A 26,687-nucleotide genomic window follows, 5' to 3' on the forward strand; every position below is an offset into this window, starting at 1 on the left:
GTTAGTGCCCTGTAAGCATTTGGGTGAGGGACTGGAGGAGCTTCCTGAAGTTGTACCCTATTTATCCCAAAACAAATACTCCCTCTTGGGGAAACTTCACAAGGATGCAGCTTCCAGGAGTTGTCACCCATCCTGGGGTGGGCTTTCTGGTGATCCATGCTTCTGAAAATAACCCCAGTAAACTCACTGGTTAACTAAGCTCAACTTGGGTGAGATTTTCTTTGGTCTGTTGTCAGTACCCTATATGTGAATGGGTGCATGTTCACGTATCTCCAGAAAAGGTCACACAGCACACCACCTAATGACTTCACTTTAAATGCCATATTTCTAATTATTTTTTGTTTGTTTGTTTGTTTTTGTTTTTCAAGGTAGGGTCTCACCCTGGCCCAGACTGACCTGGAATTCACTATGGAGTCTCAGGGTGGCCTTGAACTCAAGGTGATCCTCCTACCTCTGCTTCCCGAGTGCTGGCATTAAAGGCGTGCGCCACCATGCCCGGTTTAAACATAGTTACATTCTGAGGAACTAGATCAGGGTGGGATAGAAACAATTCAGCCATAACCCAGAAGAAATGGAGAAAATTTTACTAGGTGCCAAGTACCTTTTACTTTTCCTTTTTTTTTTTTTTTTCTCCTCTTTCTCTTTCTCTTTCTTTTTTTTCTTCTTCCAAGTAGGGTCTCCCTCTAGCCTAGACTGACCTGGAATTCACTCTGTAGTCTTTAAAGGCATGTGCCACCACGCCTGGCCAAAACTAGGTACTATTAATTACTTCTCTTCTTTCTACAGGAGCAAGTAATTTGCCCCAGTTCCCTGTGCTCCCCTGAGCTGCACTCTGCGTGAGCCACCACACTGCTGCCTCACCTTAGAGATGAGGCCCAGGGATGTACATAACTTTGGTTAGGGAGTTGCAGGGAAACCCGACCTCTGGCCTCAGCTAACACTCCTTTCTCCAGCCTTCTCTGGGATGATCTGTTGGAAACGGCATGGACATCTGCATAGGTGTCAGGTGCATCACATGACCAAAGCCTCAGGGCTGGGCAAAGGGGAAGTGTGAGTGAGAGGGAGCAAATAAGCTGAGTATCCGTCCACCTCCCTGAGGCCTGCATCTTCCTCGAACACTTCAGGAGATTCTGACCTGCCAGGGGCATTAGGGTCAATGTCAGAGGTTCAAAGAGATGTCCCAGCAGGTACCCAGGTGGCAGGATGCTTGTATCCCTGGGGAAGCAGCCTCCAAGCTTGAAGTGGGTGCAGCAGAGGCCCGTGTGACCTTGCTACTAACATTCCTCAGAGCCCACGTGGCCCTCGACTGGCAGGAACAGCTGCAAACAGGGGCCGAACCAGCTTTGTTCCCAGTGTGGCGCCTGCTCTCCATCCAGGCCCTGCTCAGCTCCTGCCTGACGGTGTTTTCCTTCCCGGGACTCAGTGGGCTGCCACAAGTGGGTCTCATGCCATGAGGGCATAGAGTACAGAGCCACCAGGGTCTGTCTCCTTGGGGTACGAGGCTGTGGGACAATGGGGCAGGACCAGACGAAGCAACAAATTGAGAAGGGACTGCATCTGTACCAGTGCAACCAGACAGAGAAGGCACTGCGGGTGTGGACCAAAGTGCTGGAGAAGAGCTCTGACCTGGTGGGCCGCTTCCGCGTGCTGGGCTGTCTGGTCACAGCCCACTCCGAGATGGGCCGCTACAAAGAAATGCTGAAGGTGGGCGTACCCTCCTGGGGTGTTGTGAAGGCTGGAACAAGGGCCAGCTTGCTCTTAGACTCCCAGACCCCCTTGCAGCTTCCTCGGGCTTCTCTATGTCAGCTAGTGGCCCGGCCTGAGGTCTTAGATGCCGGGGCTTACTTTACAGAGATGGGCCTTGGCCTTCAACTCAATGTCTGAGATTTTCAGTCCTTAGGACCCAGAGTTCAAGGTTCTCAAGATCAGATTTCTAACCCCAAGTTACAGCCTTATGCTGGGAGTTCTGTCTCAGCCTGGAGATGCAGACTCCGGGTCTGAAGCTAGGGCTGGTGGGTTGTACAGACTCCATATCTGAAGCTGGGGGTGGAAGTGATGGCTGGGAGTCTAAGCTCCAGGGTTGAAGCTTCTAGGCTGTGGCAGAGGCCTGGAGAAGATGTCAGAGACAATGGGTGGAAAAGCTCTGGGTCTGAGCCTGGGGATTGGCTGCTGTGGCTGTGAGAGAGGGGCCTGAGGGGAGCAGCTCCAGGTCGGACGCTGGGAGTGCACATGGGGTCTCGGCTGAGAGCTGCCTGCCTACCATCCCTGGGGTCAGTTTGCAGTGGTCCAGATCGACACCGCTCGGGAGCTGGAAGATGCCGACTTCCTCCTGGAGGGTTACCTGAACCTGGCCCGCAGCAACGAAAAGCTGTGTGAGTTCCACAAGACCATCTCCTACTGCAAGACCTGTCTCGGCCTGCCTGGCACCAGGGCAGGCACCCAGCTCAGGGGCCAGGTCAGCCTGAGCATGGGCAATGCTTTCCTGGGCCTCAGCCTCTTCCAGAAAGCTCTAGAGAGCTTTGAGAAGGCTCTGCGCTACGCCCACAATAATGACGATACCATGCTGGAGTGCCGGGTCTGCTGCAGCCTGGGCAGCTTCTATGCCCAGGTCAAGGTGAGCCTCAGTCTCAGCAGGAGGGCAACAGGGCTGGGACTCCCTGAGAGCCTATTAAGAGCCACACCCTGTGGTACTGCCTCCTTCAAGCCTTTATTTATTTTCATGTATGTGTGTAGTATGTATGCATGCATACACGTATGAGCATGGGCACGTATGCATTTGGGGACCAGAGGTCCATGTCAGGTATCTTTCTCACTGATTTTTCACCTTACTTTTTTTGTTTTTTTTTTTTTGTTTTCCAAGGTAGGGTCTTATTCGAGCCCAGGCTGACCTGCAACTTACTCTATAGTCCCAGGCTGGCCTTGAACTCATAGCGATCTCCTCTACCTTTGCCTCCTGAGTGCTGACACCACATCTGGCCTTTTTTTTTTTTTCTTTCTTTCTCCTTTTTAAAAAATTTTTATTAGCATTTTCCATGATTATAAAAAAAATCCCATGTTAATTCCCTCTCTCCCCCCCCCAACACTTTCTCATCCTTTTTTTTGAGGTAGAGTCTCACTCTAGTCCAGGCTGTCCTGGAATTCACTATGTAGTCTCAGGGTGGCCTCAAATTCACAATGATCCTCCTACCAATAATGTGTATATATAAAACCAGAGGGGCTAGAGAGATTGTTCAGTGTTTAAGGCACTTGCCCGCAAAAAACTAATGACCTGGGTTCGATTCCCTAGTACCTTCGTAGAGTCAGATGTACAAAGAGGCGCATACATCTGGAGTTTGTTTGCAGTAGCTGGAGGCCCTGGCATACCCATTCTGTCTGTCTCCTTTCTTTCTCTCTCTGCTTGCAAATAAATAAAAAATACATAAGAATATATATATCAGAAAGTCACCTATACACCATGTGCTTAGGAGAAAGTAAAGCAGACCAAGGAAGGTAGGTGGTGCCATTGTGGGGATGGGGCACAGTTTTTTTTAAAATTTTTTTGTTTATTTATTTATTTTTCTCAATTTTTATTAACATTTTCCATAATTATAAAAAATATACCATGGTAATACCCTCCCTTCTCCCCCACTTAACCCTTTGAAATTCCATTCTGCATCATATCCCCTCCCCATCTCAATCATTGTACTTACATATATACAATACCAACCTATTAAGTACCCTCCTCCCTTCCTTTCTCTTCCCTTTATATCTTCTTTTTATTTGAGGGTGACAGACAGAGAGAGAAAGAGGCAGAGAGAAAGAGATAATGGACGCACCAGGGCTTCCAGCCACTGTAAGTGAACTCCAGACACATGCACCCCCTTGTGCATCTGGCTAACATGGGTCCTGGGGAATTGAACCTTGAACCGGGGTCCTTAGGCTTCACAGGCTTAACTGCTAAGCCATCTCTCCAGCCCTGTTTTTTTTTTTTTTTTTTGTTTGTTTGTTTAAAATTTTAGACATACAAAATTTCTAGGGCCTCAGCCACTGCAGTCGAACTTCAGATGCTTGTACTACCTAGTGGTCATATGCAACCTTGTGCTTGCCTCACCTTCGGGTGTTTGACTTATGTGGGATCTGGAGAGTTAAACATGGGTCCTTAGGCTTTGCAGGCAAGTGCCTTAACCGCTAAGCCATTTCTCCAACCTGGGGGCACAGTTTTAAAGGTCAAAAGGTCTCAGTGAATGATGAAAGAGGAGAGGGGTATGCCAGGCAGAAGTCTAGGGCAAGAGCATTCCAGGCAGAGTCCCACCAGAAGGGACAGAAGCCTAGAGTGGCTGCAGGTGAGGAGGAGATGGTGCAAAGAGGAAGGGCTGATCTCCTAAGTGCTGGGGTTGAAGGTGTGTGCCACCATGCCTGGCTTAAATTTTTATTTTATTTTATTTTATTTTTTGATTTGCTTTTCATTGTAGGATATCACTCTAGCCCAGGCTGACCTGTAATTCACTGTTTATAGTCTCAGGCTGGCTTCAAACACATGGTGATCCTCCTACCTCAGCTGTCTTGAGTGTTGGGATTAAAGGCGTGTGCCACTATACCCTGCTAAAATTTTATTTTATTATTTGGAGGTAGGGTCTTGTAGCCCAGGCTGACCTGGAATTAGTCTCAGACTGGCCTCGAATTCACAGTGATCTTCCTATCTCAGCCTCCAGAGTGCTGGGATTACAGGCATGTACCATCATGCCCAGCTCACTTTAGCACAGGCTGACCTGGACCTCACTCTGTAGCCAGGTTGCCCTTGAACTCATGATGAGCCTACCTCAGTCTCATGAGTGCTGGTATTAAAGGCCTCCATGCCTGGCTCAAAATGGCTTTTTAAAAAAATATTATTTATTTATTTATTTGATAGAAAGAATCAGAGAGAAAGGGAGAGGGAGAGAATGGGTACACCAGGGTCTTCAGCCAGTGCAAAGGAACTCCAGATGCATGCACCCTCCTGTGCATCTGGCTTATGTGGGTCCTGGAGAATCGAACCAGGATCCTTTGGCTTTGTAGGCAAACGCCTTAACTGCTAAGCCATCTCTCCAGCCATCAAAATGACTTTTTAAAGTTTAGAGATGCAGGGCTAGAGAGATGGCTTGTGGATAAGGTGTTTGTCTACAAAGCTGAAGGACCCAGGTTCAATTCCCCAGGACCCACATAAGCCAGATGCACAAGGTGGCACATGCATTTGGAGTTTGTTTACAGCAGCTAAAGGCTCTGGTGCACCCATTCTCTTTCTCTCTCTCAAATAAATAAAATAAATAAACATAAAGTTTAGAGATACAGATAGAACTAGTTCAGGGAAAAATACCATCATGGTTAATGTCAATAATTTTCTTGGGGGAGGTGTGACAATGTAGCCTAGACTGACCTCCAACTCTAATTCACTATATAGCAGAGGATGAACTTGAACTTCAGACCCTCCTGCCTCTACCTCCAGAGTGCTGGGGTTATAGGTATAACTTTCTCCATAGTATAAAAGATTTTTAGGGCTGGAGAGATGGCTTAGTGGTTAAGCACATGCCTCTGAAGCCTAAGGACCCTAGTTCGAGGCTCAATTCCCCAGGACCCACGTTAGCCAGATGCACAAGGGGGCGCATGCATCTGGAGTTCGTTTGCAGTGTCTGGAAGCCCTGGCGTGCCCATTCTCTCCCTCTCTCTCTCTCTCTCTCTGTCTCTGTCTGTTGCTGTCAAATAAATAAATAAACAAAAAAATAAATAAAAATAAAAATAAAATAGATTTTTATAGGTAGCATAGCACTTGAAAAGCAGAGACAAGAGGACCAGGAGTTCAAGGCCAGCTTCAGCTACAGAGTGAGGTGAAGTTTGTACTTGTCTCAAAACAAAAACTATTTATTTTACTTTTTTGTTTTTTGAGCTAAGGTCTCACTCTGGCCCAGGCTGACCTGGAGTTCACTTTGTAGTCTCAGGGTGGCCTTGAACTCTTGGCAATCCTCCTACCTCTGCCTCCTGAGTGCTGGGATTAAAGGCGTGTGCCACCACACCTGGCTTATTTTTTAAATAATTTTTTTACTTATTTATTTGAGAGAGAAAGAGAATGGGCACACCAAGGCCGCTAGTCACTGCAAATGAACTCCAGACACATGTACCACCTTATGCTTATGTGGGTACTGGGGAATTGAACCTGGATTCTTAGGCTTTGCAGGCAAGAGCCTTAACCACCAAACCATCTCTCCCACCCCCAAAAAATCTCCCCCTCCCGAGATAGGGTCTCACTCTAGCCCAGGCTGACCTGGAACTTACTGTGTAGTCCAAGACTAGCTTCATTCCCAGGCTAGCTTTGAACTCAAAGAAATCCTCCTACCTTTGCCTCCCAAGTGCTGGGATTAAAGGTATGTGTCACCAAGCCTGGCTCCAAAAACTATTTCTAAAAAAATAAATCCCTGTTACCAAGATTGGCGATTTATGCCTCTCTCTCTCTCTCTCTCTCTCTCTCTTTTTTTTTTCTTCTTCAAGATAGGGTCTCACTCTAACTCAGACTGACCTGGAATTCACTCAGATCCATTAGTATTTAGTCATTTACTCCAAGATTTTTCAAGTCTCTACTATGTGGAAGGCCCACACATGTAATCACAGGTCTTGGGAGGCTGTTTGTTCGATAAGGATATTTTTTTATATAATCACATATGAAAATTGGTATAATATCTGAATAGCATCTGAATAATCTCTGAATGCTTCCTCTATATTTACATGTTTCTTCTTATCTAAAAATATGCCCATAACCTCAACTTGCTTGGAAGTGACTTCCATGTCTCTGCAGAGAATTTTCCTCTCTCCCCTTTATTCTCTACTACGCATTGCAGAAGCCAGATTAGATGCATTGCAAATGTTCCATCTCATTTCCTTCTTTCCTCAAGGAGTCATGAAACTTCTTTTTCTCCAAGGAGTTTAATAAAACATAGGTCACACATCTGTGGTAAGATTGCTATATTCAGCCGGGCGTCATGGCGCATGCCTTTAACCCCAGCACTCGGGAGGCAGAGGTAGGAGGACTGCTGGGAGTTCGAAGCCAGCCTGGATCTACAGAGTGAATTCCAGGTCAGTCTGGGCTAGAGTGAGACCCTACCTCAAAATAAAGAAAGAAACAAACAAGCAAAAAAAAAAAAAGAATACTATATCAGCTTATCTATCCCTTCACTTTACATTGTATCAAATGATTAGTTAGTTAGGCAGTAAAAATAAATAAATAAAAAGATGGTTCAGGGAGTGGCACAAAAACCCTCTATTTTCAGGATTATCTTTCCCATTTGTTCCCAGTCATCCACCTGTTCTTACTTGAGTGTGAGTCTTTTACTGATCCCGGAGCTTGGAAGTTTGTTTCATAAGCCCCAGCAATTCTCTAGTCTCTGCTCCCAACAGGACTGGGGCTGCCAATGTGTATGGCCATGCTCAGTTATTTATGTGTGTCCTAGGATGGAACTCAGGCCCTCATGCTTGCTCAGAAATTTTCTTAACCACTGATCCATCCTTCTAGCAATGTCCCCCCCCACCCCCCCGAGATAGGGTCTCACTCTAGCTAAGGCTGACCTGGAATTCACTTTGTCTTTTCAGGGTGGCCTCGAACTCACGGCAATCCTCCTACCTGTCTCCTGAGTGCTGGGATTAAAGGAGTGCACCACCACGCCCAGCTGTTTGTTTTGTTTTTAATATGGAATGTTTCACGAATTTGCATATCATCCTTGCACAGGGGCCATGCTAATCTTCTCTGTATTATTCCAATTTTAACATGTGTGCTGCCAAAGTGGGCACTGGCCACTCACTATAGGTGAGCACACCCCACTGCAGACAGGCGCACAGTGTGTCACATGGGCACATACATGTGCATACTCCACACACATGCCACACACACATAAAAAAGTGAATGAATGAATGAATGAACATTGAGGCCTTCGGCTACCAGAGAAGTCAGAACCTGGAGTCCTGGGCTTGGGGCAGTTACTATCAGCACTGTCCCTTCTTTTTTTTTTTTTTTAATTTATTTTTTATTTTTTTATTTATTTTATTTGAGAGCGACAGACACAGAGAGAAAGACAGATAGAGGGAGAGAGAGAATGGACGCGCCAGGGCTTCCAGCCTCTGCAAACGAACTCCAGATGCATGCGCCCCCTTGTGCATCTGGCTAACGTGGGACCTGGGGAAACGAGCCTGGAACCAGGGTCCTTAGGCTTCACAGGCAAGCGCTTAACCGCTAAGCCATCTCTCCAGCCCTGTCCCTTCTTATTTTGTGTCCCCTGCAGGACTATGAGAAGGCCCTGTTCTTCCCCTGCAAGGCTGCAGAGCTCGTCAGTGACTATGGCAAAGGCTGGAGCCTCAAGTACCGGGCCATGAGCCAGTACCACATGGCTGTGGCCTACCGCCTGCTGGGCCACCTGGGCAGCGCCATGGAGTGTTGTGAGGTCAGGCAGTTGGCTGTGATGGGTGGTGGTAGGTACTGGGGTCGCAGGCCCACAGAATTTCCAAAGGCTTGACCGTGGTCAAGCTCTGCAGTGGAGCCCTGGAGAATGAGTTTATACTGCCAAGTCTCCCACAGACTGCACTCATTCCAGGCTGTCCTCAGGGTGAAGGGCTGCCAACGGTCCCTGTGGACCACTCTGAAAAGTAGACAGGGCTGGAGAGATGGCTTAGCAGTAAGGTGCTTGCCTGCAAAGCCAAAGAGCCCTGGTACACATGTAAAGCCAGACACACAAGCACACAAGGTGGCGCATGCATCTGGAGTTCGTTTGCAGTGGCTAGAGGACATGGCATGCCCATTCTCTCTGTCTGCCTCTCTCTCTCTCTCTCTCAAGAAAATTAAACATATATATATATATATATATATATATATATATATATGGGGTTTTTTTGAGGTAGGGTTTCATTCTAGTTCAGGCTGACCTGGAATTCACTAGTCTCAGGGTGGCCTTGAATTCAAGGCAGTCCTCCTACCTCTGCCTCCCAAGTGCTGGGATTAAAGGTGTTTGCCATCGCTCCTGCATATATATATATATATATATATTTAAAGTAAAACAGGCATACTGGTACATGCCTGCAGTCCCAGCACTCCAGAAGATTGACACTGGAGGATCACTGAGCTTGAGGCCAGCCTGGGCTACATGTGGTCCTGCCTCACACACAAAAAAGGAGGGAATGAGGAAAGAATGAAGGGAAGGAGGGGTTCAAAACAAAAGTGAAACAGGAAGAGAGCCAGTCTCTAGAGTCCTGTCAACTGTAAGTTTTGCTACTTACTAGCTGGATGGCCTTGATCTAGTTACTGCTCTTCAAGCCTCAGTTTCCACCTGTCAAATGATAGATGCTCCCACAGTGGCACTATGACCTCAGTGGCTCAGTGAAAGAGGCCTCAGCAAGCCAAGAGATAGTTGTATTCAGTTTGGAGGATGTGGCAATCCCTGGGCTAAACCAAGGGGGACCGTCTGTGGAGGTTGCCCCATACCAGGGTGTCTTGAGCAGGACTGAGAGACCAACTCCCACACAGGAGTCCATGAAGATTGCTCTGCAACACGGAGACAGACCTCTGCAGGCGCTCTGCCTGCTTTGCTTTGCTGACATCCACCGGAGCCGTGGGGACCTGGAGGTGAGGTCACCAGAATGAGGTGGGGTGGCCTCAGGCCTGTCTCGGTTTGATTCCAACCCCAGTTGGCTCTGCAGACAGCCTTCCCTAGGTACGACTCTGCCATGAGCATCATGACTGAAATCGGAAACCGCCTGGGGCAGGTGCATGTGCTGTTGGGTGTGGCCAAGTGCTGGATGGCCAGGAAGGCGCTGGACAAGGTGAAGTCAGGCCCTGTCCTGTGAGCCCAGCTCTCCCAGTGTACCTTGCTTGAGACAATCCTGTCAGATAACAATCTGGGGGAGGAGGGTGCTGCAAACGAACTCCAGACGCATGCGCCCCCTTGTGCGCGCACGTCGTCCGCTTCCACGAGTGCGTGGAGGAGACAGAGGGTACCAGCATCAGGCTTGCCCAGGGACCCACACCTTACAAATGACCAGAGCTGGGGTTTGAACCTGGGGCTGACTGCCTGCCCCCCATGTCACAGCAATCCATAAACTAGTCATTTTCTGCCCATTCTGTGACTGCATAAACCGAGGCAGGCTTTCCCTGTCGCGTCCCCTCACAGGGCAGTGGCCCTGGCCTGCTGCCCTCCCCAGGCCCATCGTGTCTTTCTTTGCTATGAGCCAAGGAGGACATTGCCCACAGCTCTATGCTCTGCTCCTTTCCAGGCTCTAGACACCATTGAGAGAGCCCAGGACCTGGCTGAGGAGGTGGGGAACAAGGTCAGACATGATTCTCTGTCCTGGGTCTGGGGTTAAGAGCCAAGGGTGGCAACATGGATTCTGGTGGAAGGCCTCCTCATCCCCTGAGATTGTATGACCCTCTAGGAGCTACTCATGACTATCCCCATCCCTAGATCTCTTGCTTCCACCCAGACAGGACTTCTGGGGCAGGGTAAGCATTCCGTGACTTAGGGAACTGAAGAATTCCTTATAGCCTCTTTGTTGTTCATTAAAACCCCTAATGGGCTGGAGATGTAACTCTGTTGGATTGGTTTGATCCCCAGAACCTTATAAACCAGGCATAGTGGTGCATTTTTCCCAGCACTTGGAAGATACAGGCAAGAGAATCTGAAGTTGAAGGTCATCGTTGCTCACACAGCAAGTTTGAGGTCACCCTTAATTACATGAGACCCTGTCTTAGCAAGATAGATAGGGAGGTAGATGGTCAAGCAGATACACAGATAGTTATATATAAAACCCCTGGGTCTGGAGAGATGGCTCAGGAGTTATGGCGTTTGCCTGCAAAGCCTAATGATCTGAGTTCCCTCGTCCCCACATAAGGCCAGATGCACAGTGGCGCATGCATCTGGCGTTCTCATTTGCGGTGGCTGGAGGCCCTGGTGTGCCCATTCTCCCCCCCCCATCTCTCTCTCTCTCTGCTTGCAAATAAATAAATAAATATATTTAAAATTAAAAATAACTAGCTGGTGTGGTGGCACACATCTTTAATGCCAGCACTCGGGAGGCAGAGATAGGAGAATTGTCATGAGTTCGAGGCCACCCTGAGACTACATAGTGATTTCCAGGTCAGTCTGGACTAGAGTGAGACCCTACCCTGAAAACCCAAAATAAATAAATTAATTAATAGAATAAAAAAAAAAAAACCTAACAATGGCCTCCAATAGCTGGCATGCACAGGTCTTTGTCGGGGTTAGCTCCAGTCTCTCCCCTACTTTCTCTCCTGTTCCCACCGCCTCAGCTGAGCCAGCTCAAGCTGCACTGCCTGAGTGAGGGCGTCTGCCGCAGCAAGGGGCTGCAGCGGGAGCTACGCGCGCACGTCGTCCGCTTCCATGAGTGCGTGGAGGAGACAGAGCTCTATTGTGGCCTGTGTGGCGAGTCCATAGGGGAGAAAAACAGCCGCCTTCAGGCTCTGCCGTGCTCCCACATTTTTCACCTCAGGTAAGGCCACCTGTAGGCAAGGACATCTGGTCTCTTCAGACTGGATCTTGCCTCACTAACAGTACGAAAGGCAAACATTTCTTGCCTGCTGGGGCCCTGAAGTGTTCTAACAACTTCCCACCTATTTTCTCGCTGAATCTCCCAGCAGCTTTGTGAGGTCCTGCCTCATACCACCTATCACTGCCCCAAGAGGAATTCAGAGAGGCCTGCTGAAGGTCATCAAGTCGGACCCCATGGCTTGCCTTGGAGTGGCAGCTCTGTCCCAGCCTGGATGCCTCTGGGGCAGAGCAGATAGGAACCTGCCCCCTCCTGCCCCAGGGAAGGGAGGAAGGCACAAGGCCAGAGCTCCAGGGAAGTCTGGGCCACAGGGAGTGGACAGAACCCTTTGTCTCATCAGGTGCTTGCAGAACAATGGCACCCGGAGCTGCCCCAACTGCCGTCGCTCCTCCATGAAGCCAGGCTTCGTGTGACTACAGCAACCATCCTGGGCTTCTACATACCTCCCTTTCCTCCTGCTCCACCATCAGGTCAGAGGCTCCGTATAATCCTGGGGGAGCAACCGGGCCTCCTGGGCCACAGCCAGGGCCTGGGGTCTGTCTGCTGCTGCTCTTGGGCCTAATTTCCCTCCCCTACCTCTTTCTTTGTACTTTGGTCTTTATAGAGAATAAACTGTTTGTACCTGGTCTCAGTGATTCTGACCTTTCCTCCCCCGAGTCTGAGGGGCTGGGAGAGTAGAGGTGAGCTCCCCACAAGCCTCCCTCCATGGTTAGTTTGAAGCCTTCCAGCCACCCTCATAGGAACTTGGATGCCATACCATACACTGGAGACAAAACCCCTTTTGGAGCCAGGCGTGGAGGCGCATGCCTTAAATCCCAGCACTTGGGACGCAGAGATAGGACGATCCCTATGAGTTCGAGGCCAGTATAGAACTACATAGTGAATTCCAGGTCAACCTGGGGTATAGTGTGACCCTATCTTGCCAAAACAAAAAACAAAAACCCTTCTGGTAAGACACTTCCAGGCATGGGGGTGAGAAAGGAATACTATAGGCAGGAACACAATAAGCAAGCAATGGGTATAGCTGTGTGGACTGACTTGTACTACAACCGTCCATTTTATCTGCGGATGCCTTGTGCTATTTAGGCTGTTATTACAATGCACCGTGAACTATCTTATAAACAACAGAAACTGAGTTGGGCATAGTGATGTATGTCTTTAATCCTAGCAGTTAGGAGGCAGAGGTAGGAAAATTGCCATGAGTTTGAGGCCTGGCTGAGACTACATAATGAATCCCAGGTTACCCTAGGCTAGAGTGAAACCCTACCTCGAAACATTGCCCCAACTGGCCAAAAAAAGAGGACAGGGTTACAGAGATGGCTCAGCAGTTAAAGTGCTTGCCTGCAAAGCCAAAGGATGGAGGTTCAATTCCCTAGTATCCATGTAAGGCCAGATGCACAAAGTGGTACAAACATCTGAAGTTTGTTTGCAGTAGCTGCAGACATTCCCATTCTTTCTCTCTCTCCCTCTCCTCTCTCTCCTTGCAAATAAATATATATTTTTTTTAAATGGGACTAAGCCGGGCATGGTGGTGCACGCCTTTAATCCCAGCACTCGGGAGGCAGAGGTAGAAGGATTGTTGTAAGTTCAAGGCCACCCTGAGACTCCATAGTGAATTCCAGGTCAGTCTGGGCCAGAGTGAGACCCTACCTCACAAAAAAAAAAAAAAAAAAAATAGGACTAGGCATGGTGGTGCATGCCTTTAATCCCAGCACTCAGGAAGCAGAGGTAGGAGGATTGCTGTGAGTTCGAGGCCACCCTGAGACTACATAGTGAATTCCAGGTCAGCCTGGGCTAGAGTGAAAAAAAAAAAGTGGGGGCTGAGAGGATGGTTAAGGCACTTGCCTGCAAAGCCTAAGACCAGGTTCAGTTCTCCAGTACCCATGTAAGCCAGATGCACAAAGTGGTTCATTTGCAGTGGCTAGAGTTCCTGGTGTGCCCAATTCTCTATCTGCCCCTCTCTCTCAAATAAATAAATAAAATACAGGAATAAAAAAAGTGAGGGCTGGAGAGATGGCTTAGCGGTTAAGCGCTTGCCTGTGAAGCCTAAGGACCCCGGTTCGAGGCTCGGTTCCCCAGGTCCCACGTTAGCTAGATGCACAAGGGGGCGCACGCATCTAGAGTCCGTTTGCAGAGGCTGGAAGCCCTGGTGTGCCCATTCTCTCTCTCTCCCTCTATCTGTCTTTCTCTCTGTGTCTGTCGCTCTCAAATAAATAAATAAATAATTAAAAAAAAAAAGTGAGAGCTGGGAGTGGTGGCACGCACCTTTCATCCCAGCACTTGGGAGGCAGAGGTAAGAGGATATCTGTGAGTTCAAGGCCACCCTGAGACTACATAGAAAATTCTAGGTCAGCCTGGGCTACAGTGAGACCCTACCTCAAAAAACCAAAAAACAAAAAAGACTAGAGATTAGAGATGTTACAACTAAATGTAATATATGAGCCTTCACTTGATACTTTGTTAAATAGAGGAATGTGTCATGGACAGCTGAATTCTTGTAATAAGGACTGGACATTAGGTTTTATTGTATCCTCCTAAGTATGAACATGTATTTTACTGCATAATATTATAGCTACACATGACAATATCTTTGTTCTTAAAGGGACACATAGAAATAGGGTAAGGTGACATGAAATTTAACTTATTTTGTTGGGCTTCTGCGTGAGAATGAAAATACTTAGTAGCAGAGGCCAGTAAGGTAAAAAGGAGACATAAAGGGTAGAGAAAGGAAGGGAGGAGGATACTTAATAGGTTGATATTGTATATATGTAATTACAATGATTGTAATGGGGAGGTAATATGATGGAGAATGGAATTTCAAATGGGAAAGTGTGGGGGTGGGGAGGGAGGGAATTACAATGGGATATATTTTATAATCATGAAAAATGTTAATAAAAATTAAAAAAAATTAACTTATTTTGAAATGGCAGGGGGGGGGATATGTTCATACAGAGAGCAAAAGTAAATGTGGCAAAATGTTATTAAATTGGTAATTCTACAAGAAAGACGTAGAGGTTTTCATCATTTTTTATTCAACTTTTTGTGTATTTAAGATTTTTAAAACAGAGTATTTTTTTTCCAGGTCTCACTCTAGCCCAGGCTGACCTGGAATTCACTATATAGTCAGGGTGGTCTCGAACTCACAATGATGCTCCTACTTCTGCCTCCTGGGATTAAAGGTGCTGTGTCACCACCGCACCCGGCATTTATTTACTTATTTTTTTTAATTATTTTTTGCTTTTTCGAGGTGGGGTCACTCTAGGCTAGACTGATCTGGAATTCACTATGGAGTCTTAGGGTGGCCTCAAACTCACGGTGATCCTCCTGCCTCTGCCTCCCGAGTGCTGAGATTAAAGGCATGCACCACTTTGCCCAGCTATTTTTAATTATTTATTTGAGAGCAACAGACAGACAGATTAAGAGTCAGAGAAAGAGAGAAAGAATGGGTGCGCCAGGGCCTCCAGCCATTGCAAACGAACTCCAGACTTGTGTGCCCCCTTATGCATCTGGCTAACGTGGTTCCTGGGGAATCGAGCCTCGAACTGGGGTCCTTAGGTAGGCTTCACAGGCAAGTGCTTAACTGCTAAGCCATCTCTCCAGCCCTTATTTTGGTTTTTTAAGGTAGGCTTTCACTCTAGTCCAGGCTGACTTGGAATTCACTAGTAGTCTCAGGGTAGCCTCAAACTCATGGTGATCCTCCTACTTCTGCTTCCCAAGTGCTGGGATTAAAGGTATGAGCCACCACCCCTAGCCTGGGCCTGGCTTTCAATTTTTATTTATTTATTTGAAAGACAGAGGGAGAAGCAGATAGAGAGTGGGCACACCAGGGCCTCAGCCACTACAAATGAGTGCCAGACATAGGCACATCACCTTGTGCATCTGGCTTTATGTGGGTCCTGGAGAGTTGAACCTGGGTCTTTAGCTTTTGGTTTTGGCTTTTTTTTTTTTTTTTTTTTTTTGGTTTTTCAAGGTAGAGTCTTACTTTAGTTCAGGCTGACCTGGAATTCACTCTGTAGTCTCAGGGTGGCCTCAGACTCTTGGCGATCTTACCTCTGCCACCCAGAACCTGTGTCCTTTCGCTTTGCTGCCGACCATCTCCCGAGTCCCCTCTTCTATTTCATAGCATCACTTTTTTTTTTTTCTTGTACTATGCAGGTATTGTACAAGCTACTGTCAGGTCATGAGTGCCACAGCCACTTAGTGTATGAACAGTATTGCAAAGCAGTCCTCCTCTTCCTTAGACTTTATTTTATTTATTTTATTTTAATTAATTAATTAATTAATTAATTTATTTATTTATTTTTGGTTTTTCGAGGTAGGGTCTCAGTCTGGCCCAGGCTGACCTGGAATTCACTATGGTGAATTTGAGGGTGTCCTCAAATTCATGGCAATCCTCCTACCTCTGCTACCCGAGTGCTGGGATTAAAGGTGAGCGCCACTACACCTAGCAGACTCTTAAAAATTTAAAAATATTTTTAGCCAGGCATGGTGGCACATGCCTTTAATCCCAGCACTCGGGAGATAAGGAGGATAGCTGTGAGTTTGAGGCCACCCTGAGACTGTGGAGACTATGTAGTGAATTCCAGGTCAGCCTGAGCAAGAGTGAAGCCCTACTTTGAAAAACTAATATATATATATATATATATATATATATATATATATATATATATATATACACACACACACATATTATATATATATATATATAATATATATACACACACATACACATACATACACATATATGTATATTTCTTTTATTAGAGAGAGAAGCACAGAGTCAGGGAGAGAAAATGGGTGTGTGCCAGGGCCTCCAGCTACTGCAAATAAACTCCAGATACATGCATCACCTTGTGCCTCTGACTCTATGTGGGTGCTGGGGAATTGAACCCAGGGCCCTGCTGAGTGCTGGGATTAAAGGTGCACACCACCATGTCCTGCTATATTAAATTCTTTCTACCACCTCTTCCACAATGGTCTCTGAGCCTTGGCAGGTGTGATAGAGATACCATACTTAGTGTTGTACACACCACTGTCTTTTCTCAGCACTTTTATGAGTTTTGGATTTCCTCAGTGGCCACCATTTTCTGAAAAGAAAAAACTTCTCTAACCAAAAGTGTGTATGTGTGGTAGAGTCTCATTCCAACTGAACTGACACTCTGTAGATATATATATATATCAGCTGGGCGTGGTGGCACATGCCATTAATCCCAGCAGCACTGGGGAGGCAGAGGTAGGAGGATAGAAATGAGTTCAAGGCCACCCTGAGACAACATAGTGAATTCCAGCTCAGCCTGAGATAGAATGAGACCCTATCTTGAAAGACCAATAAAATAAAGTAAAATAAAATAAAATAAAATAAAACTGAGCCAGGAGTGGTGCCGCACGTCTTTAATCCCAGCACTAGGGAGGCAGATGTAGGAAGATCGCCGTGAGTTCAAGACCACCCTGAGACTACATAGAGAATTCCAGGTCAGCCTGGGCTAGAGCGAGACAACAAAACAAAAACAACAACAACAAAAACTAGTTAATGTTTCTTCACTAAGTCGGCATTGCCATTTATATTTAATAACTTGTGCCAGGCGTGGTGGAGCTCGCCTTTAACCCCAAGCAGTCGGGAGCCTGAGGAAGGAACATCGCCAAAGCAGGAACTACTGAGTGAATTCCAGGTCAGCCTGGGGTAGAGTGAGACCCTGCCTCCAGGAGACGAATAACAGCTTGTAAAAACACAGCCTAGCCCGGCCTGGTGGCACATGCCTTTAATCCCAGCACTCAGAAGGCAGAGGTATGAGGATCACCATGAGTTCGAGGCCACCCTGAGACTACATAGTGAATTCCAGGTCAGCCTGAGCTACAGTGAGACCCTACCTCGAAAAAAAAAAAAAATGCAGCCTAAACTGACACCCCCCATTGTTCTAGTCCTTTGCACACTGCTACAAGATGCTGAAGGCTGTGGAGGCAATGACTGTGCAAATCTTACCTAGCCGCCCCGCCCCTCTACGGGGGCCTCTCCACTTACCATGCAGGTTAAAACTGCATTTCCCGAGCGACCCCGCGGCTGCCGCCTTGCTCCCGCCCCTTCCGGTCTCACACCCGGCCCGGAACCGCCCCCATGCTCACTGGCCAATAGTAGTCCCGCTTCTCACTGCCTACGGCAAGCGGAGCGGCCAGCAAGCGTTGGGGGCGGGCTTCGCGTTCCGGCCTTGGTTCTTGAAGACCAAACGGCAGATTCGCTGGGCCGGGGGCCGGGCGGGTTCTGTCTAGAATCAACGTTTGCTGGGGAAGTTCGCCACTCGTTAAGAAAGGGCGCGAAGAGGCGCGGCATTCATCTTCCGCCGGGACTCCTGCGCAGTCTGTTCTTGGGCCTTTTCTCTCCGAAAATGAATCTGCTGCCGACACCGGAGAGTCCAGTGACTCGGCAGGAGAAGATGGCGACGGTGTGGGATGAGGCAGAGGTGGGCGCGGAGAGAACCGGGTCCCGGAGTCGGGGCCACAGGGGAGATGCCCTTGGCAGGAGGGGAGGAAGAAGCCAGGAGTCGAGGTCTCTGGGGACCGGGAAGAAGGCCGCTTGGCATGTGGGCAGAGGTCCTGACTGCTTCATCCTGCACTTGGGGAAGGGAAACAGGCTGGGAATGTGGTAAAGCGAATATGTATTTTTTTAAACAGCAAGATGGTATCGGGGAGGAGGTGCTCAAGATGTCCACAGAAGAGATTATCCAGCGTACACGGCTGCTGGACAGCGAGATCAAGGTGGGCACAGGCTTCCGGTGCAGGCGGGGGACCTCCCACTGAACTTACTTCTTTGCACTTCCCTGCAGGAGGCAAGGGGCCCGTGATTTCCCCCTGGGACCACAATAAGAAAAAATCAAAATCTTTAAAAGACAGAGAAGAAATAGAATGATTGGGAACCAGGCCCAAGATGAGGAGTTGTCACATCTCCTTTCCCAAACAAGTCTTTTCAGTATTGTTCTTAATATTTACACAGCCCTGCCTGAGCTAAACAGTCACAAGAACTTACACCAAAACAACAGAAAATTCCCTTATGTATTACTAGTTTTATTTGGAAGCAGAGAGAGTGAATGCCTCTTCTTGGCTGCAAACAAACTCCAAAAGCATGCACCACTTTATGCATTTGGCTTTCCTGGGTACCATGAAATTGAACCTAGGCTAACAGGTTTGCAAGCAAACCTGAGCACCTCTGTGGCTGCAGAAATTGCTCAGCAGGTTAAAGAAGCATGTGCTTGCAAAGCTTGCCTGTCTGAGGTTGATTCCCCAGTGCCCACATAAAACCTGATACACAAAGTGGCACATGCATCTGGATTTTGGTTGCACTGGCAAGAGGCCCTGGCGTATGCTCTTTCATTTTCTCTAACAAATAAAAAACTAAGAGCTAAAGAGATGGCTTAGCGGTTAAAGCACTTGCCTGTGGACTCTGGTTAGAGGCTTGATTCCCCAGGGCCCACATTAGCCAGATGCACAAGGTGGTGCATGCATCTGGAGTTCGTTTGTAGTGTCTGGAGGCCCTGGTGTGCCCATTCTCTATCTACCTCTTTGTCTGTCTGTCACTCTCAAATAAATAAAAATAAAATTTAAAAACAAATCCATTAAAAAATTAATTTTCGCTGGTGGTGGTGGTGGTGCACGCTGGTAGGAATTTGCTGAAGAGGCAGAGGCAGGAGGATCAGGAGTTCGAGGCCAGCCTGGGCTACACATTTATGGTACCAAACTGCCTGTATTTGCTGAATAGAAAACTAATAAAAGAAAATTAATGGAAAAAAATAATTTTCATTTTACAGATAAGGAAACAGGCTCAGAAAGGGTCCTTCCTATGAAAAAGTACCCAGCCCTATACCACATCTTCATCAGCTGGTTTTCAAACTAGCCCCTTGTCTTGAGTTCTGCCTGATGTGGGCACAAGCAGGCTGAGCTTGAATCTGATTGAATTGATGTAGGAAGGTCTCCTGGGCAGCCTGGACCTATTAATTACAGGGGCCTAATGCAAGCTGAGCCAGGGTTGAACATTTACTTCCTCTCCTCATTCCAGATCATGAAGAGCGAAGTCTTAAGAGTCACCCATGAACTCCAAGCCATGAAAGACAAGATCAAAGAGAACAGTGAGAAAATCAAAGTGAACAAGACCCTGCCATACCTTGTCTCCAACGTCATCGAGGTGTGTGTGTATGTGGAGGGGAAGAGGGGGTATCAGTAGGGCTTGGGGACAGCTTGGGATGGCACCAGTACAAGTAGGGAGGGTGCAAGTTTAGAAGCTACATTGTGTGTTAGGGTTAGTCCTCTTTGGCCCTTTCTTTTTTTTTTTCTTTTTTGTTTTTTCGAGGTAGGGTCTCACTTTGGCTCAGGCTGACCTGGAATTCACTATGGAGTCTCAGGGTGGCCTCGAACTCATGGCATTCCTCCTACCTCTGCCTCCCAAGTGCTGGGATTAAAGGCATCCACCACCACACCTGGCTTCTCTTTGGCCCTTTCTTTCTTTTTTTTTTAACTTTTTGAAAATTTTTATTTAAGAAAAAACACAAAAACACAGACTTTCTCACTTCATGTGGTATGTTGCATTTTCCAGTTTGTTCAATGCTTTAAAGCTCAAGTATGCCTCTGTTTTAAATTGTACATGGGCCTGAAGCATCCTAGCTTTTGGCAAGCAGGCAGGAGACTCAACAAAAATCAAAATAAGAACAAGGCAGACTAAATGTAGGGCACATCTGTAAACATATTATACATTTGAAAATTACAGTTATCAGTAAAAGTGATACAGTTTACAGGTGAAATGAAACTATCTGAAACTGGCCTACCACAAGTTTCTGAACCTGGACTGATAAAATAAGTTATTATATATGTATATTATGTATAAAAAGTTTTGTTTACATTAAGTGGAATTGGCAATCCATGCTTATACTTTTTAAAAATCTAAGCAGGGCAGAAATCCAGACTAAAAAGGTATTTTCTCCAACAGCTTCTTTCTAGAACTATTTGTTAAAAGCCTCAAATAATTAGCAAAACAAGAAAACCCATCCATACTAGTCACTCAAAACTGGACATAATAGAGGAAAAAAAAAAAAAGCAACTACTTTCCCCCCAAATAACCGGAAGGATCCAGTCTACTTTTATTAGAAGACTGAAAATCTATATAAATGCCCTGCTATTTTAACCTGTGTTTGACATACACGGATATACTCATTTTTGTATATATGTGTGTGTGCGCGCATGTGTTTGTGTATATGATGTGATGCTATGTCAGGCTCTTTGGCCCTTTCTTAGACATAGGCCTGCAAAAGCCTTGGGAGGCTCCTGTCTCCTTTATTTTTCCTTTGTTTTTTGAGGTAGGATCTCGCTGTAGCCCAGGCAGACCTGGAATTCACTATGTAGTCTCAGGGTGGTCTTGAACATTCTGCAATCCTCCTACCTCTGCTTCCTGAGTACAGGGATTAAAGGCATGTGCCACCACACCTGACCTGTCTCCTTTCCTAATGGTTCTTCTGTGGACAGATAAGCTTTGAGCATAAAAGCAGCCCCTAAACAGAAGCATCAACTGCATCTTTGCTAGACTCAGGCTAGTTGGAGGAGGTAGGCCTGTTGGGCTTGTGAATGTGGGGAACGGTCTTGGGCAAGGCAGTTCTGTACTCTCTGGAAGTTCAAGTGGCTGAACCTTTTCCCTTTTCAGCTATTAGATGTTGATCCCAATGACCAAGAGGAGGATGGTGCCAATATTGACCTGGACTCACAGCGGAAGGGCAAGTGTGCAGTGATCAAAACCTCCACACGACAGGTGAAGCTGGCTCAATAGTAGAAAAGAGGAGGGTGAGGAATGAATGTGGGCCAACACCAGGGAGCTTCAGTGAGGACAGAAGCTTATAATGCACCTGTGTTCTTTCCCACAGACATACTTCCTGCCTGTGATTGGGTTGGTGGATGCGGAAAAGCTGAAGCCAGGAGACCTGGTGGTAAGTGGTGACTAAGTCCAGGCATGGCTTTCCCTGTATCAGGTCCCTATTGCTCTTACTATGGTAGAGCAGCCTGAGAGTCAGGGACCCTGTGTGCTTGCTCTTTGATTCTGGAATTGTGCCACCCTACAGCTTTCCTTTCTGTAGAACACCCATTCCCCAGCCTTTTGGGCAGTCCTTGAGCTGGGGTCATTCTGAATGCTCTATGCTCTGTCCTCAGGGTGTGAACAAAGACTCCTATCTGATCCTGGAGACCCTGCCTACAGAGTATGACTCACGAGTGAAGGCCATGGAGGTGGATGAGAGGCCCACAGAACAATACAGTGATATTGGGGGCCTGGACAAGCAGATTCAAGAGGTGAGGAAGGCATCTCACAAGCCTTTCATGGTTCTCCACATCCTTGACCAGAATGCATGCCTTTACTGTGCCTTTCATCCTAGTAGCAGCGTAGGGAGGAAGAGAACACGGTTGTGTGATAATAGGAGATAGGTTCCAGATTAAGCAACTTGCCCAAGGCTACAGAAAGTTAGAGCCAGGGACTGGAGAGACGGCAAAGTGGTTAAGGGCCTTGCTTGCAAGGCCTGGTGACCTGTTTGACTTCCCAGTATACATGTAAAGTCAGATGCACACAGAGTGGTGCATGCATCTGGAGCTCCTTTGCTGTGGCCTACCATTTTTCTGTCTTTCTTCTCTGCAAATAATAAATGTATCAAGTCAGGTGCAGGGTCGCATGCCTGTAATCCCAGCACTTGGGAGGCAGAAATAGGATTGTCGTGAGTTTCAGGTTAGCCTAGACTAGAAGGAGATCCTACCTCAAAAAAATGAAAATCATCATAAATAAGATAGAGTTAGAGCCAGGACTGGCATTCAAGCTTCTGTTCTTGGCTTCATGTCTTTTTTGTTTTAATATATTTAATTAATTTATTTATTTGAGAAAAAGAGGCAGATAGAGAGAATGGGCATGCCAGGGCCTCCAGCCACTGCAAACAAACTCCAGATGCATGTGCTCCCTTGTGCATCTGGCTTACGTGGGTCCTGGAGAATCGAACAGGGATCCTTTGGCTTTGCAGGCAAAGGCCTTAACTGCTAAGCCATCCCTCTAGCCTGGCTTCATGTCTTTTTTTCTAATATCTTGCTTTTTTTTTTTTTTTTTGAGGTAGGGTCTCACTCTAGCCCAGGCTGACCTGGAATTCACTATAGACTCTCAGGGTGTCCTCAAACTTTTGGTGATCCTCCTACCTCTGCCTCCCAAGTGCTGGTATTAAAGGCGTGCACCACCACGCCCAGCTTTATCTTGCTATTCCTGCAGAGGTTATTGGCCAGCCTTCTTGGGGGGACTCTCCCTGTCCTTTTTTTTTTTTTTTTTTTGAGGGAGGGTCTCACTGTAGTTTAGACTGGAATTCACTACTTAGTCTCAGACTGGCCTCGAACTCACAGTGAGCCTCCTACCTCTGCCTCTCGAGTGCTGATATTACAGGTATGTGCAAGCACGCCCAGCTCTGTCCTCTTGATGTGGGGAAGAATGTCCCTGAATTGGAGTAGTAGGGGTACAGATTAAGGTTGAAGTCACTGAGGGCTCCCTTAGAGCTTCATTCTCAACCCAGGGCTTCTTCCTCACAGCTGGTGGAGGCCATTGTCCTACCCATGAACCACAAGGAGAAGTTTGAGAATTTAGGGATCCAGCCCCCAAAGGGCGTACTGATGTATGGGCCACCTGGTACAGGAAAGACATTGCTGGCCCGAGCCTGTGCTGCACAGACCAAGGTGTGTGATGGGGAGCACTGAGGAGGTGGGTGGGGCTAAGGTTGTATAAAACGGGGGTGAGGGTGGGGGTGGGGAATGACTTAGGCCTTTGGCCTTACTTATCCCATCTCCCTCAGGCCACATTCTTGAAGCTAGCTGGCCCCCAGCTGGTGCAGATGTTCATTGGAGATGGTGCCAAACTGGTCCGTGATGCCTTTGCTCTGGCCAAGGAGAAGGCACCATCTATCATTTTCATTGATGAGTTGGATGCCATTGGCACCAAGCGGTAAGGAGTGCTGGTGACCCTCTGGGGCTGGGGACTTGGCTCAGTGAGTAAAGTGTTTGCCATGCATACATAACAACCTCAGTTCATATCCCCAGAACCCATGAAAATTGCTTGGCATTTTGTCATGAGCCTATAATCCTGGTGCTGGGAAGTGGTAGGGGTTCGTTGGCTAGCTAGTCTAACTGAATTAATGCTGTTCTGTGTTTAGTGAGAGACCCTGTCTAAATAAGATGTAGAGCTGTTGAGGAAGATAACCAGCACTGAACTCTGGCCTCCACATGCATGTGCACAAAGTATACGGCACTTGCACTCATGTGCCCCATACATACCAACATCCACAAAACACACACACGTCAATCAAAGCCAAGAAATCTGGTCACATGTGTACGCCCTCCCACAGAAAAGTCTTATTTAAAACCTTTCCTGGCTGCCCCATTGCCTGTTGGCAAGAATGCTGGTCTTGTGTGAATGTCAGCTCCATGTGTTCCTGCTCCCTCCATCTGCAGTGTGCTCTCATCATGTGGATGCCCTCCTCAATGTCCTCTTCACTACTGGGTGGTTGACCTGCCAGTGTTTAGAGCTTCAGGGACCCTTCTTCAGGCTGGCTGCCTGGGGTCCTGGTGCTCCAAACCTGTTTTCTTTTTTTTCAAGGTAGGGTCTCTAGCTCAGGCTGACCTGGAGTTCACTATGTAGTCGCAGGTTGGCTTTGAACTCACGGCGATCCTCCTACTTCTGCCTCCCGAGTGCTGGGATTAAAGGCATCCACCACCATGCCTGGCTCCAACCTGAGTATTTCTGAGCATCACTTCTGTAGTTGTACATTGATCGGAGCCACAACTCTAGCTCTGGCTTTCTTTGTTTACTGTTTACCTTCAGCCTAGCATCTGATGCCAAGAGCCTCTCTCCCTGATGTGAACACTACAGTCAACTATTACTGACACCTTCCTTTGTTCTAGTCCCCAGGAGTGGGTGGAAAAGAGAGCTCTGCTGAAGTCATGACCTCACTGATGTTTTATGTCCTGTGCAGTTTTGACAGTGAGAAAGCTGGTGACCGTGAGGTGCAACGGACCATGCTGGAGCTTCTCAACCAACTCGATGGCTTCCAGCCCAACACACAAGTAAAGGTGAGTGAAGAAAATGAGGCTTGCATTGTGCTGGCCAGGGCTGCCTCGGATCTCAGCTAGTGAGTGCTAGAGCTCTGTCTGTAACCATCTCCCCTGCCCCTGTCTTTTGTGACCATGTCCATGCCCATGGGTGGATGGCCCTGCTCCTGAATTGCTGCTTCTTCCCTCCTCAGGTAATTGCAGCCACTAACAGGGTGGATATTCTGGACCCTGCCCTGCTCCGCTCAGGCCGCCTGGATCGCAAGATCGAGTTCCCGATGCCCAATGAGGAGGCTCGGGCCAGAATCATGCAGATTCACTCCCGGAAGATGAATGTCAGGTAAGCAGAGAACTTGAGGGAGCAGCCAGTGTCTTGTACCATCAGCTCTCACAGCCTCCGCTCCAGCCTGTGTGACCGCCTTCTCCTTTGGTGTGTATGCACATAGCTGTTCCATATGCTGGGCTCCATTTCTCCCTAGCTGCCTGAAGTAGTCTTGTTGGGGTCCAGACCCTTGTTCTGGATCCTCTTATTCAGAATCACCTGTACCCCATCCAGTACCCATCTAGAGCACATAGACTTCCACAACTCAGCTTTTGGGCGCAGCCTCAAAATGGCCAGAGGAAATCTAGCCAAGGTTACATGACCTGCGCTCAGATCTGTACATCCTTCAGGGGAAACTTAACCCTCCAAGGATGTTTTACTATTTGAGGCTTGGGATAATTGCTCTGACTTTTGGGGTCATGGGAAGAATTAGGACAGTTGAGCATAGTGCTCATAAGACAGCTGTGGCATCAGCAGTGTTATGCTGGCTGGTGCAGGGCTCTGCAGGATTGTGATACTTTTGTCTTTGTAACCTCCTGCTCCCCTACCTCAGACTAAGTTGGTTCCTGGAGTTTCAGATAGCAGATTCTAGAAGGCTGGAGCACAAGATACCTTAAACAACCTAGTTTAACCTGCCATCCCTCTTGTCTTGTACTGAGAAGAAAAGGTCATGGAGGTAAAGGATATGCCTACCTCCAGTTAATGTCACTGCTTATTTGGGACATTTTAGGACATAAGTAACTTAAGACCTGTGGATCTGTCCTTTTTCCAGTCCTGATGTGAATTACGAGGAGTTGGCGCGTTGCACTGATGACTTCAATGGGGCCCAGTGCAAGGCTGTGTGTGTGGAGGCGGTAAGTGGTCAGGAGGGGTGAGAGGGTTGTTTCCGGTCTTCTTGCCCCTTCCTTGGACAGGACAGGGAAAGAGGCAAAGAAGACCCTGGCTTCTGGGACCCAAGCCTAGTATATGAAGAGGCACCTTAGACTTTGTCTGTTCTGGCTCCAGGGTATGATCGCACTTCGCAGGGGTGCCACAGAGCTTACCCACGAGGACTACATGGAGGGCATCCTGGAGGTGCAGGCCAAGAAGAAAGCCAACTTGCAGTACTATGCCTAGGGCACCTCTGGCCTGTTCTCTAGTCTGCTGGCTAATGTTGGTAATAAAAGGTGGTTTGGATTTCTGCCGCCTGTCTTGTCTTCCCTGGGCACTGGGTGGAAGATGGAGTCCTATTTGGGAGGCCCTTTCCCCAAGGAGTTGCAGCCTGGAAATCCTGGAGGCAGCTGTGGGCCCCAGACCAGTTGCCAGGGTTCAGCCCTCTGAGGCAGTACAGGGCACAACTGTTGCCTGGAGTCATCTGGCCTCCTACTGCCCTAAGTCTCCTTAAACCCTCTCTGCCCCATTCTCTGCCCCACCTTGCTGAGCTTTGAGAGGCTGTGACTCTTAACTTTCAGAAGGAAGGGCCTAAACAAAAGCCAACATCTTCTGTTTTGCATTTTGGCTCTTCAGCCTAGTCCTTGTTGCCTTGTAAAGCCAGGGCTTAGGTTTTTGTTCCTTGAAATGTCCCCCTAGTTTCCTGTTTTGTAGGCCTCCTGTTTCTCCATAGGCACCCATTAGCTCTTTAGCTGTGTGCTATACAGGTCTTACTGTATAATCTTATCTACTTATTAGAATAGCCACTGTAGGGTGTCCCTGTTTTTTTTTTTTTTTAATTTTGTTTATTTATTTG

The 26,687-nt window shown here is 47.6% G+C and overlaps 2 protein-coding genes and 1 non-coding gene across 4 annotated transcripts; 2 read left to right on the plus strand and 1 right to left on the minus strand.

Annotated features, from left to right (window-relative positions):
• The first annotated feature begins 1,512 nt into the window (after positions 1-1,512).
• On the plus strand, positions 1,513-12,034 carry Rapsn (receptor associated protein of the synapse). Its single transcript, XM_004657243.2, has 8 exons — positions 1,513-1,704; positions 2,276-2,614; positions 8,280-8,438; positions 9,515-9,613; positions 9,688-9,810; positions 10,261-10,314; positions 11,294-11,493; positions 11,891-12,034. The coding sequence occupies exons 1-8, from the start codon at positions 1,513-1,515 to the stop codon at positions 11,961-11,963; spliced, it is 1,239 nt and encodes a 412-aa protein (XP_004657300.1). The 3' UTR covers positions 11,964-12,034.
• Positions 7,685-7,791, minus strand: LOC123458189. Its single transcript, XR_006635487.1, has one exon. It is a non-coding gene; the product is annotated as a U6 spliceosomal RNA (small nuclear RNA).
• A 5,708-nt stretch (positions 12,035-17,742) lies between the features above and the next one.
• Positions 17,743-26,137, plus strand: Psmc3 (proteasome 26S subunit, ATPase 3). 2 transcript variants are annotated; one of them, XM_004657242.2, is made up of 12 exons: positions 17,743-18,005; positions 18,217-18,300; positions 19,595-19,720; positions 21,227-21,331; positions 21,444-21,506; positions 21,727-21,864; positions 23,128-23,271; positions 23,388-23,536; positions 24,564-24,660; positions 24,834-24,979; positions 25,734-25,815; positions 25,967-26,137. In XM_004657242.2, exons 1-12 carry the CDS (start codon positions 17,931-17,933, stop codon positions 26,075-26,077), a joined length of 1,320 nt encoding a protein of 439 aa, XP_004657299.1. In that variant the 5' UTR covers positions 17,743-17,930; the 3' UTR covers positions 26,078-26,137. The 2 variants fall into 2 exon arrangements, with proteins under 2 accessions (XP_004657299.1, XP_044997860.1); XM_045141925.1 differs by lacking the exon at positions 17,743-18,005 and adding an exon at positions 18,109-18,135.
• The last annotated feature ends 550 nt before the right edge of the window (positions 26,138-26,687 follow it).

The sequence above is a fragment of the Jaculus jaculus genome, chromosome 1 (assembly GCF_020740685.1).
Source record: "Jaculus jaculus isolate mJacJac1 chromosome 1, mJacJac1.mat.Y.cur, whole genome shotgun sequence".
In the NCBI taxonomy this organism is placed as follows: domain Eukaryota; kingdom Metazoa; phylum Chordata; class Mammalia; order Rodentia; family Dipodidae; genus Jaculus; species Jaculus jaculus.